Genomic DNA, 12,977 nt, shown 5'->3' with positions numbered 1-12,977 from the left:
CATCAACGCGGTGTTACAAAGAAAGCATCAGGAAGCCAAAATTCTCTAGAACATTTAGGAATTTCGCTGGATTTCTATAGGTCTTGAACCGTTCCTTGCAACGGACCTATAAAAATTCCGACGAAATTCCTATGTTCCGGACAGGCTTCTGTTGCAGAATGCAACTTATGAAGCAAATCCCACAACAAAAAGATGGAAAGAAGTTGTCAACATAAATCGAAGCACATATATGGTCCGTAGCTCGATCACCTGGACTTGCTTTTCTTGGAAAAAATGCCTCCGACCAACGAGATCCCATTCTTCTGCTTCTTGTGCTTCTTCCTGGCAGCCTTCTTGCTCTTAACCTTCCCCTCCTTCCTTTCTCCAAAGTCATTCTCAATCATCTTGATGGTCAGTGCCTCCGAGAGGCTTGGCAGGTACTCCAGATTGGCCATCCACTCCTCGGCCCGGCTCTCATCCCACCTGTCGCTGCGAACCCAGCCATTGCCATCGTCTTCTCCGGTGGCCGGTGCGCCGACGACGGCAACCTCCTTCCCCTTACTGAGGCCAGAGATGACGTCCAGGCCGTTGCTGAACTGCACACTCAGGCTGGACATGGCCATCTCCATCTGGGACTGCCTCTGCTTCAGCTGCACCAGCTCACACTTGGCCTCTGCCAGGTCTGCCTCCAGCTTCTTCAGGCAGTCCAGCATCATGGATGAGGCACTGAGCTTGACACTGGACTCGCTGCTCGCATTGGAGCTGCTGCCACCATCACCGGCGTACCGCTCGCCAAACACCACGACGGCCTCCCGGACCGACTGGAACGGCCGGGAGGTGTCGACCTCGGCGCGGCTCGCTGCGGAGGCGGCGGTTGCCTCCATGACCATGAGTGAGGCAGCTGCCAGTGCAGGTGAGGCTGAGATGACTGATGGGAGTAGAACGTTGTGATGGCAAAGGGCGGTGGTGAAGTAGACATTGTTCCTGGTTTTTGTCTTTGCTTCTACTTCAAAGTTCAAACACCAACCGGAGTAGCAGCAGAATACAGGCCTTGTGTCATGGTCAAGTAAAAACCGTTAGAGGGGAAGAAGGGGACGTGTCACCAAAGGCAATTGAGCTTTTATAAGTGGAGACTGGACAGATGCTGGAGCAGACAGAGAGTAGAGAAGCCACAGTAAAAGTGCAGAGCAAAAGCAGTAGGCGTACTCGACCAGAAAGTCAGAGATGGAAAGGAAAATGCAACTTTACTTTTTTACAGCAACCACTTACAATGCTTCACACAGTAGCTGATAGTACAGAATGGAATCGTGTTTGCACCACTGAAACTGTATTACAGAACTTCAGGTGATGAACTGACAGCGTAACTAATTAGCTCTGCACAAATAGCAGTTTGGGTATGAATACTGAAAGTGAGCAGAAACAGCTATTTTTCCAACCAACAATTCACCAAAAGGAACAAGAATATAGAATACAATTCTTCTTATGAGAAAGGGAAATATTGTCATTGCTGGTGAAACCGTCAAGAGCTCAAGTATATCAAAATCGTAATACATTGCTAATTGCTAGACGTGTTTACTTAGGTTTTACAAATGGATTAAATCAAGTAGGCCATGATAACCATAACACTAGGAATCAAACGGAAGAGAAAAGGAAACAAAAGCTTATTGCAAAATGAAAGAAAGCTTATTACAAAAGGCAAGTACCGTAGAAAAAAAATACAATACTTAATCTTCACATAAACAATTGTGCCGACTAGTTTGACGAATGATGACAACCTATGAGGCAACTTGATGAGCAAACTGGTCGCTTTGCATCCATCAATGGCGCGACTGGTAAAACCGAGGTCGGTTAGTGAGCGTCCGACCATTGCCTCTGACAAAATGAGTGATGCCAAGACAAAGTCCAGCCCATAGAAGTGACAGCAACAAATGGCGAACATCGTTCCGGGCTACAAAAATATTTAAGCAGTTAGCTGCGTACATCCAATGTAAAATTACAATTTCAATCAGCCTGCATAGTCGAGTCAGAGCTTACAAGTTAATACATATTAGGATAGCTATAACTTTGGTACCAAGCATATTACCAATTCGAGCTGATGACAAACATCTGACACATTGATCAATTTTGACTTGATGAATTTTGAGTGCTTAAACACTAAAATAGTGAAATCTCTTAGAGATATATTTGTCTTTTGGTGTGCTGTGTAATATCCCCATCTTATAAGGAGTTTTCTGTATATTGTACATGTATATATACCAGCCCATGACGTCTAGAGAATACAAGTTGCGATTCCAAATATGATATTAGAGCTAAGATTTCTTTACGAAGACACAGAGTACAGCTCAGCACAGGTTCTATCTCTCCAAACTCGGTGTGGTTGATCCCCTATGAGCTTGAGGGATGTTAGAGATATATTTGTGTTTTAGTGTTCTTGTGTAACATCCCCATATTATAAGGAGCTTTCTGTATATTGCAAACTTGTACATGTATATATATATTGTCCTATGACCTCCAAAGAATACAAGTTGCTATTCATAACAAAATCAAGCATGGATGTAATAAACGAAAAAGAGTCAATTTAGTCCTTAGACTATTGCCGGAGTCTAATTTTCACTCTCAACCCCAAAACCATTTACTTCATCCTCCGAATGCCAAAACCAGCGCAAATCACATCTCAAGGCTGATTTCACGGGAGCTTTTGTGTGATGTGGCTAATACATCATCAATTTTGCCATGTTGCCTGGCACATCATCAACTTGATCACATGCCCATTAAGTTGAATCGTAAGCACAACTCTTCATTAATTCACAAAAGAACATGAGAGAAGGAAGAAATATTTGTGCAAGTGGATTTTTGTTCCAATGGTTGCATTTAGATTTTAATATTCGGTGCTGCACAAACAAAACATCAATTGCATATTGAGCAGTAAAGCCCTTTTATAAAGAGAAGAGACTTAAGGGAAGACTTTTATGAAACTGTTCTATTATTTAAAGCACGAATTAATCGCGGATAGAAAAATGGACAACAATTGCTGCTGCTTGCCACATTGCAGGAGAGCATTGATCAGCATAAATTTGTTACAGAACACCCAAAAATGTCTATTTCGACACAGTCAGAATTCTTACCTTGTCTTAGTGATATCATCATGAACACTAGAGCTCCCAGAACCAATGCAAAAGCAAGGCGGAAGGACTGTAAAGAAAAAATCGCACGAGTAAGAGTTTTATTCTGTTGGAAAAGATAAGGAACACATTCCCGTAATTGATCCAGATGTTTCCCATAAATAATTACTATATTAAGTGACTGTCGAGACATTGTGTATGTACGTGTGCCTAGTCAAAACACACCAACAAGCACATCCGATACAACGTGAATGATTTCAGAATAATTTCCATTTAGCAATTCACAATGTGATAGCTCCATATGTAAAGAGCAACTCCAAGCTATAACAAATTGTACCCACCGCATAACTCTCTAGAAGTCCTGCTTTGCTTGGCACTGCCATGTCTCGACTAACAGATGGCTGGTAATGTCCTTGAAGAAGATCCAGGGCATCCTATGTAAGAGAATAAATATATATTGAGGCACTGCCTATAAAGCACCCGGGGCAGATATTTTAATGGAAGGTGCATTGGAAGAAAGAGACTTGAAAACATGTTGCCTGCGTGATGTCTGTTAGATTATGGAAAGTAGAGGCATTAACAACAAAAAGCTTTATAGAGGATGCATTGATCATACATGACATATGTTCCTCTTACATTAGTGAAAATCCTTACCACTCAAATCAATTGTACAACATCATGTAAGCTACCATTTCTCATAATAAATTTCAGCATTTTCTTGCTTAGGCTCTACTGCAAGAGTTGCACTGGCACTAATGTATCATTAACATAGCATAGCTACTAATTTGAGCTATACAGACTTGACATTTGGGGCACCATCAAGATGATGAATCGACAAAGTCAATTTTTACCTGCTTAGTCCCATCAGCAAAGTTGTTCAAGTAGTATCTAGCAAGTGAATTTCGCAGATCATTCAGAATTCCCTGACTAGTTCGCATCCCGTACCTAATAGACAAAAACAAATGTAAAATATGAACAAACTAGCCTAGAATAAATAACAAATTAACACTACTGTCTTTCATTTTAAAATACCCAACAATAAACCAGTAATTTATGAGGGTTACAGAAACGAAAGCATAATACTTAATATGCACTCGATCAGTCTAATTGTTAATTTGGTATTATCTTATGTCCTGTTGCACTGATATTTACTGGTAAGATGGAAACATTGCACCAGACAACTAGTAAAAAGCATATCAGCTTAACAGTAGTCCATTATCTGGGTGATAATGGTATAGAGATTCACTGCAACAGTGGTCACAGGGTCTTCAACTTTTTGTAACCTCAAGAAGTGCTCAGCTGTGAACAGACTCGAGGAGACAAAGATTACTAGAAACATGCAAATTTTGTTCTACAGAATTTACCGGACAAAATCTCCCTTCAGAGCAGGAGTTCCAGAGTACTGAATGCTTATTGCATCTCCATGATTGGCCCACACTGAAAAGAGGAATCATTTCACTGCAGCAAACATTGTCTATAGAAAGGCATGGAAAAATACAACCAGTAATCCAGATTAGTTAAACGGTCAAAATGATACTCACAAATTTTGTAGTTTGCATCAAAGGCTGGGTGATTGCTTATTGTATCATTAACACCAAGAACTCCTATTCGTTGGAGTTGACTTTCCAGAATTTTTCTCCCAATCATGCTCTATTTAGAGATTGTCAGAGTTCATATATATAAGTGAAAAATCAACAACGGGAAGAGAACTAAAACATAAAAAAGAGCAATACTAATGGTCTGTCATAGAAGGATGTATCAATACGAGCACAATGATTTGCAGTTAATCTAGTATATGTAATTAGATGGAATTGAAGCTACTTTGCAAGTCAAGACATGGGGTTATTACTACATCAGTGTTACTAGTATGTTCTGCTCTAGAACAGATGATCTGAAACCAAACAAGTGTCCATTGTATACAATATAATAAATATCGATCATGCAGTCCTAAAGTCGTGAGATTTAGCTGGCCATGGCCATAATGTGACTTTTCCTGTCGGATTCATTGGAATCCTCTTTTTCCTTGCGAAAATGGTCCCTGTAAAACAAGCTAGAGTGGTGAAGGAACTAGAGCGAGCATAAGCTCACCAATTAGGATGCGTGATTGACACATTTTTTTCTTTCAAACGATAAGTGATTTTTGTTTGGGGCTTGGAGGGTAACAATGAAACTTATAAGACTATATAAATATTAAGAAGACTCTTCAGACTAGATAGAAATCTATCCTGCTCAGCAAAGTTGTTTCTTTATTTGTATATGCTCTTTAGTTAATAATTTCAATTTCATTAAGAAAAATATATCAATGCATACCCTGTATACCAGTTTGGACATGATTAAAGACATATTTTGCAAGTTTGCATCTGTCTGACAGTACGTCTGGATTGCAATACTACAATAAAAGGATGAAGAATGCCCTTAGCCAAACATATCATGTCTTATATAGGTTTGGAAAAGAAAAAGGGAAGCCATTAAGAAACTGGATCTGGATGGCTAAAATGGCATTGCATGGACAGATTATTCGATAAAAAATAACCATTGAAGAACATGTGAATATGCGATAAAGCTTCATTTGGAAGTATGTACCTGAGTTACATTAGTACGATCCAAACAATCGATACAGTTTGTTCTGACAGTGCCAGTCTGCTCCTCAATTTTCTCACCTTTATCGTTTATAAGGAAGTACCTATCACATGACCATATTAGTAAGACCATTCGAAGGAAAGATAACATCCAGAGATGTGAGTATTTGGAAACAAAGTATGAAGGGACATATTACTAAGATATTACACAGAAAAACTCTGGTCAGGAAAATATTATTCCTTTTTGAGGAGAGGTAGATCTAGAATAACTGGACAAGAAGATAATAAGTCAATAACAATATGACTAACACAAGTTACTTAAAGCACTTCACTTTTTCTACTTAGCCAAGAACTCCAAATACCAGTTAAAAAAAGAATTCCAAATACCAAAAACAAAAACTATAAAGTAGGTCCTTAATGCATCTGTACTAGTGCCTCACGGTTCCAACCAATAATAGAAGCAAGCCGCTTGAAGTCGTAGCCAACTTGGCTTTGCCCAGCTACAGAAGAGAGAGGTGACTCAAAGCGGAAAGCTTTCTCGCCAGCGTTTTGGCCGCCCCCCTCACCTCCGACGTCCTCTAGGCGTCGATCGGAGTTGGAGGGTGGCCCGGTCCCGGTGGATAGGTTACTGCTTTTCTTCGTAGTTTAGTTCCTTTAGGTAGGTTTAGCTATAGATATGTGCTTCCCCTATGCCACCGCCATGGCCTTCATGGTCTCCGTCGCTGATCTCATCTCCGGAATCGCTGTCAGTGGCCTCTGCGGTGATGGGGTGAGGGCGTCAATAAATCTTCCCGGCATCCCCGGTCCAGATCCATTTCCCGCCGTCCCGGTGCCGGGCGTCTGCCTCACCCGGCCGCTGCCCTCAGCGCGGAGCCCCGATTGGGGGATCGAGGAGTGGCGGGAGTTGGCTGGGTGGAGCAGGAGGAGGAGGACGCGTGGCTAGCGGCGCTGTCGCACAGCTTTCGTCGCATGGACACGCTGGTGGCCCTGTTGTGAGTGTGCGGGCACACATCGTGCTTGCGGTCCGAGTGATGCTTGGCGGGGGTGCTACGGCGGCACCCGGCGCCATCACTGTTTGGGTGCAGGCTACTGCTCTTCAGGGCTGTCGAGTACACCATCCCCATGGTCAAGCCCGACGCACCGCCGCTCGACCTCGCCACCAAGATGCAGAACTGTGCACGCTCTGCGTGGTGCACCGCGCGGGGAGATTCGTTCTGCTCTATCTTTTTGCGAATGGGTGGAGCTCCTGTTTTTTCCCGTTTGTGGGATGTGCTTCCGGGTCAACGGCTTTGTCCGCGGTGGCGGCCTTCATTTCTAGACGGCTAGTTTCGTTGGGTCAATGGACAACTGTCGCAGAGCTTTACTTTCTCAGCCAAATCCAGTGTGTTTGTTGCCGATGGATGTTGCGACTCAACAACTACAAGGATTGGAACTCTCGCTGGAGATGGTTGTTTGGATTAGACTCCGGCTCTGGTGGTCTGCAGGCTTCTGCTTTGCGATGCTACGATGAGCGTCGGAGGCCGGATGTCAAGAAGATGACAAAGGGGAGTCCTTGTATTTTCTTTCTGTTTCAGGGTCCTTCTTGCAAATGGTGGTGTACTGTACTGAATATTTAATATAACCCAGCCCTTTCGCAAAAAAAAAAAAGTTCCAACCAATATTCAAGCAACAACGTGCAAGATTAGGTAGGTTTGGCTTTGAGTAGAAAACTTCATTCTGTATTGGGCCGAGTTATTGCAAATTCAACCACAGACCAGATTAAAGAACTAATGGTTTAGTTGAACCTGAGTCCTATGGAGTTGGCTTTTGCATGCCGATTTGATGTGCAATTAGTGGTGTGTTAGACTAAAGTACAATTGGTGGCTGATTTGGCCCCATATAACAAGGTTCCTTCGACAAATAGCAAGAATGTACAAAAACTGATAAAGGGTATGACATGGAATACTATATTATATCATGTAGCAACATACCTATGTTTCTTAAGATAGTCCTCAATCTTCTCATACAGCTGAGAAAGACGCTCAAAGTGAATATGACCGCAAACTCGGTGGAAGTCAAAGTGCATGTATCTGCAAGACATATCATGCATACATGCTTAGCTACAGTATGACATGATAGGGGCAGCGAGCAGTCCACCGTGGAGAAAGAAATTGTTACCTTACATCTTCACTGAGAATAGGTTCAATAGATTTTGCATATCTTTCATGGAGGCGACCTTCACCACCACCCTGAATATAGGAATCAAACAAGGGATGAACATCACATGGAAGATAGACTAAAGTCAATAAGCTAGTACTATTATTGAAGGTGTAAAGGTATATGTTCTATCCAAATGACCAATCTGTCGGTGGTCATTTCACCACTTCTTGAACAATGTCACTACACTCTATGCAACATAAGTGGGAAGGGATAACTTTTATTTCATTTCAACAAAATAAACATGCCCACATGGAAAAAAAAAGGAATGCAAGTATGCAGAATGCATATCGGAGGTCAATCCTTTAAAATTAAGAATCTGAAACCCATTTTGTAAACCAGACATTAAAGATGACCAGAGCCCATACACCATGGTTTTTTATTGGAGCAAATACTTCTTTCTTAGTTTTGGAAAATCATAACACTAAAGTGAGTAGATCGAAGTCCAAGAGCACTGTACTTACTGTATTGACAAGATCAACAGCCAAGACAGCTCCATATTTCTTTTTCAAATCATCGAAGTGCCGCTCAACTACACGAGGCTGAACAACAGAAACCAAGATAAATTATGACAAAAAGAAAGTGAGCATAGGTTGCATTGCAGAGTATTAACTAAGCTAAGTTAGGATAGTATACAATTTCAGTGCCATTATAGCAACAAGGTAAATAACAAAACAAGGAATAAGTTCAGCGAGCTCACCGCCTCCTCTTGTCTAACAATGTCAAAGCTAGGTTTATATGTCAAATCAACAATCTGCTCCCACAAGAATGGCATAGAACCTCGAACCTACAAAACATATAATTTGTCAAGGTATTTGAAAGGTTTCCATAACAAAAAAGTAATTAAGACTGAAACACTATTTAAAAGCGAGGCAACCAAAAAGAAAATATTAAGTGTTGATTTTAAATTGTGTGAAGAAACCTACTTGTACATAGGATGCTGTAAACTCTTTTGATTGCATTATCTGCTCTGATTCAACAAAGTTTGCAGCATAACCCTCAGGATCAGCTCCTCGTCTCCACATTCGAGTACCTTCGTTTTTTTTTAGAAAAAAAAGAATCTTGAACTATTATTTGATCATAAGCCATTGAGTTTCCCGAAAATGAGAAACCAGGATGTAGTCAAAACTGATTATGCATAGTAAAAACATATTTAACTGAAATGTTAATGAAGGGAAAGATGTTAAAAAACTTTTTTTGATGCCTAAAAACCCTCACCGATTCTCCGCGTGCACCTACGTGCAATTAGGGTCACATTTACTTTCTCTGACCCAACTTCTGCATGGACGTTTTGGTAACCTGATATTTAGTTAAGTTGCAGAAACTCACAAAACATATGAGCCAAAGAAGACATGACTCATAATTAAAATACAGCATATCTTCTTATATCTCTAGAAGTGACCTAGTTGAAATGTCATGATATGCCAAGGATACTGCCTTGAATTACTGGCAATAAGTACTGGTCCAGCTGTCCAGGGAGAAAGAAGCAATCAGGATACTTTGTAGATATCGGTCTTAATCCAAAGTGAAATGAAGTAAAGGCCTGTCTGGAAAGGGAGGATTTCTCTAGGAATTTTTTGGAATTTCATTCAAATTTGAACTAAATCCTAAGGATTTGGATACCAATCCCTCCTGCCCTAAAGATAATGTTAAACTTACTTTGTTCTCGATTAGAGGTTCTAACAAGTAACTGTTCCATAGAAATCTTGGTTCTGCCTGAAAAGAATTATGTTAATTGATCAGTAAGACTAGCTAGAAAAGCACAAAGTTTCATTTTACAAGTCCAAAGTATTACAGATTTAGTACAAACAATTCTTAAGCACAGATGATCAATTTGTCAGAGCTAAAATTGCATATTATGCACTGTTCACTGAAGTTGCTATGAGAAACTACTGTGCAAAAGTTCAAAATTTATTTTATTCATGTTAAGTCGATACATTTCTTTTTTTCATAAGACAGTTATGTTCTCTGTTCTCACACCGTAACAGTTCCACCAAACATTTAAATTTGCATTATCTATGTCAAGGGATGCAGTTAATAATCATGCAACAATTACTTAGGATCATCTTGTGAATTTGCAGCATGCAAATAACCTCATTAGCCATTACCAATGGTAGAACGACACATTTTGAGACTAGGTGCAAAAGGATAGTGCAAACTTTGCTCTGCCAAAAAGAATAGTCAGCAACACTTTAAAATGCCACTTCTTACCACCAAATCCATTTTCCAGGCTAGCAATAAAAGCATATTACACCAAAGCTACTGTACACCTTTAGCATTTCCATGCTTACCCACATTGAATTTTGATTTTAGCCACAATCTGCCACTTTTTTGGACTGAAATTTTTTGTTTATGTGACATTCTTTGTAATACAAAAGTAGCAACAAGCAAAGGTAACCTGATAATACATGTACCAGTAAAGCATAAGCAGCAGAGCCTCACATATTATAAGAAACAATGGAGAAAGATAAAGCCTCCCGTCTGTAAGAAAACTTGGACTAAGAAATGGAGAAGGAAGCAAACCTGTCTCCAAAGGGGAAGTGATTTATACTCATCACCTAGATCATGTAGCCTCTGTGCACTGGAATAGAACGAACAAAGATAAGCATGTGCATTAAAAAAACAATCCAGGGAAAACTTCTAAGTACTAAATTAATCGAGCACATGCATATTCTATTCTGAATTCTCTCTGCATTGAAAGTTAAATGCTTCAACCATAAATCTCAAGAATGTAACTGATAATGTTTAATAAAATACTCACCTAAGTGTTAAGTTGGTATCGTAGGAGAAGTAAAGGCCTATAGTCCTCTCTGCAGCATCCAAGAGGTCTGAAAATTTTGTTTCCATTTTTTTCTGCCAACATCATAATCAAATGTTCAAATGGAATATTGATGGATACAATAAAAATGGGAACAAAATAAGCAATGTTAGACCTGCTCGGCATTAGTAGTGCTAAGTGCATTATTACAGGGAAGAACTTTTAGTCCCGTCACTCTAAAAATTGCATGTCCCAAGTAGGATCCCACACAATCACGGTCTGTGATCACCAGAAAATATGATCCAACTGCAAGTTTGAGCACTCCCATCACACCATAAACAGTTTGAACTTTAGGGTTTGTAGAGGATCCACGTGACGGCAACTCTTCAACTAGATTCATTGTTCCACTGGCTCGGCTAACTGACAAATACAAGTCAGCAATTCCATCAATTGGTTCAAATATATAACAGTCAGGAAACTCCCACAGCCTCAGTCTTGTATGAAGTTTAAGTGAAGGGCTTGCATCATTTGTCCCATCCATGGCCGGATACCCTGAAATAAATAGGTGATACTGATGATCGTAAGCGTAATGATGAACAATCACATGGCCAGATTGTCGAGTACTAGTCAATGTGATCTAAATATATATTTAAAGAATCACGGTGAATATACTTCTGACACTTCAATTTTTCATTACAACTTAAATTAAAAAAATGAAGAAAAAATGTTGAAAAGGCAGTCATCGACACATTGAACTACATGCCAATGTGGCATGACAGTTTCTCAATAGCTTGCCTTTTGTTTTCTACTTCCTCCCCCTTCCTCATATTTCTCTCATTTCTATGTCTGCCGCTATATCTCTATCTAGCCTCTTCCCAGTATCTATTCTTTTCTATCCTCTTCCCCCTCCACATATTTTTCATATTGTGTAACATGTTCACATTATATTTGATAAAATAGAAAATCAGGAGTATGTTTGGAGCCGCAAAATACTTGCGGGGTGGTGTTTAACACAAAAGAAGCTGCCAGGATGTGAAAATAAAATTTCTTTAAATTAACCAATAACAATACAAATGTCAGGACTGTAGTGGCAATCTTGCAACACAAACATGAGAGTTAAGGCTCGAACCACCGTCCTTAATGGAAATGAATTAGATACGTCCAACCTTCAGCGTGGGCAACTGTAAGATGGCCACGAGCGTGTGCGCAGCAAGACAAGCAGCGTGCGACGAAGGAGGGCAAATAAGGTTTGTAGGCAATGGGGCTAACACAGCTCTGCCGAAAAGGAAGAGATCGACAGCCCTGAATCCTGCTATTAACAGGGTTCATGCAACGCGGGCGGGAGAGAGAATGCATCCTGTAACTAGAGCACCACAACTAGCCATTGGCCGGCCCATGGGCACGCAGCTAGCAACGGAGATCTTGGGCCATGAGGAATCTGAATGACTGTCTGATCCTATAGGTTGTTGGAGACAGATCAGGATTAGCTGGGCTCAAAATCAAGCTATAACTAATTAATCAAAACGTCAATAGCAATCTAAGAATGCGGCTAGCCAAATAGAAAGTGGGAAAACGGGGGCAACTTCATCTACTCTGCGCGCTATTCAGAAACCCTGAGCTCCCAATACATCGCAGCCACAACAGAAACGAGAAATTCACGGTCTCCGATCGACCACGGACACGAACGGAACAAAATTCAGACTAATAAACCATAAACCTCCTTAAATGAAGCACCGCCAAATCCAATCCTACGCGCGGCGTACGGTCAAACTCGACCACCCCGCGGCCGAATAAGATTTAGCGACAATTCCCGGTTGCAGGAGGAGGAACCGGGCGTACCTCGGGAGTGAGAAGCTCTCTCTCCTGCAGGTAGCTTGCTGGCTGGGAGATCGCTGGCCGGGTGGCCGGTGGTGCGATCGCCGGAGCGGGCCGGCGACGACTCCTTTGAGGCGATGCGGAGTTGGAAGGGGGCACACAGACAGAGTCGCAGGGTATGGTGATGATTGATGAAGTAGTAGCCTTAAACATACACCAATAAATACTAATCGTGAGGAGGATATGCTTATAAAAAAACGAGATTTTTATAATTACACTCGCACATGTGCTTATACGAAGAACAATATACTTACTTAAATATCACTATTTATATTAGTTCTAATAAGATAGTTAATTATATTTAAATACTTATAGTCTTATGTTTATATTAGAAATTACAATTTTTATATAAGTATTTTACATTCTCTTTACTTAAACACCTAGCATTATTTAACATTCTCTTTGCTTACACATAATCCAAGAGCTAAGACCTGTGTTGTTTGGAATGAGATCACTCAACGTAACATT

The 12,977-nt window shown here is 40.7% G+C and overlaps 2 protein-coding genes across 2 annotated transcripts; both read right to left on the bottom strand.

Annotated features, from left to right (window-relative positions):
• LOC133921982 (WEB family protein At1g75720-like) lies at positions 1-1,398 on the bottom strand. The gene has a single exon (XM_062367116.1). It carries the CDS (start codon positions 867-869, stop codon positions 246-248), a length of 624 nt encoding a protein of 207 aa, XP_062223100.1. The 5' UTR covers positions 870-1,398; the 3' UTR covers positions 1-245.
• A 115-nt stretch (positions 1,399-1,513) lies between these two features.
• LOC133921980 (phosphoinositide phosphatase SAC7-like) lies at positions 1,514-12,651 on the bottom strand. The gene is made up of 19 exons (XM_062367115.1): positions 12,474-12,651; positions 10,810-11,186; positions 10,638-10,729; positions 10,400-10,457; positions 9,536-9,592; positions 9,311-9,344; positions 9,095-9,175; positions 8,803-8,909; positions 8,577-8,663; positions 8,341-8,418; positions 7,838-7,908; positions 7,651-7,749; positions 5,685-5,784; positions 4,643-4,751; positions 4,466-4,538; positions 3,953-4,046; positions 3,443-3,535; positions 3,105-3,171; positions 1,514-1,927 (listed from the first exon to the last, which is right to left on the bottom strand). The coding sequence occupies exons 2-19, from the start codon at positions 11,173-11,175 to the stop codon at positions 1,797-1,799; spliced, it is 1,797 nt and encodes a 598-aa protein (XP_062223099.1). The 5' UTR covers positions 11,176-11,186; positions 12,474-12,651; the 3' UTR covers positions 1,514-1,796.
• Positions 12,652-12,977: the final 326 nt, after the last annotated feature.

The sequence above is a fragment of the Phragmites australis genome, chromosome 6, assembly GCF_958298935.1.
Source record: "Phragmites australis chromosome 6, lpPhrAust1.1, whole genome shotgun sequence".
Taxonomy (NCBI): domain Eukaryota; kingdom Viridiplantae; phylum Streptophyta; class Magnoliopsida; order Poales; family Poaceae; genus Phragmites; species Phragmites australis.
Note: the sequence above shows the minus strand (reverse complement) of the source record. Positions and strands in the feature narration are given on the sequence as shown.

Excerpts from the sequence above, each read along its gene's own strand:
- LOC133921982 (XM_062367116.1), bottom strand. The coding sequence starts at position 869 with ATGGTCATGGAGGCAACCGCCGCCTCCGCAGCGAGCCGCGCCGAGGTC.
- LOC133921980 (XM_062367115.1), bottom strand. The coding sequence starts at position 11,175 with ATGGATGGGACAAATGATGCAAGCCCTTCACTTAAACTTCATACAAGA. Across the intron at positions 3,536-3,952 it reads TTGCTGATGGGACTAAGCAG|GATGCCCTGGATCTTCTTCA; the intron begins GTAAAAATTGAC and ends TCTCTTACATAG. Across the intron at positions 1,928-3,104 it reads GATGATATCACTAAGACAAG|CCCGGAACGATGTTCGCCAT; the intron begins GTAAGAATTCTG and ends ATATTTTTGTAG.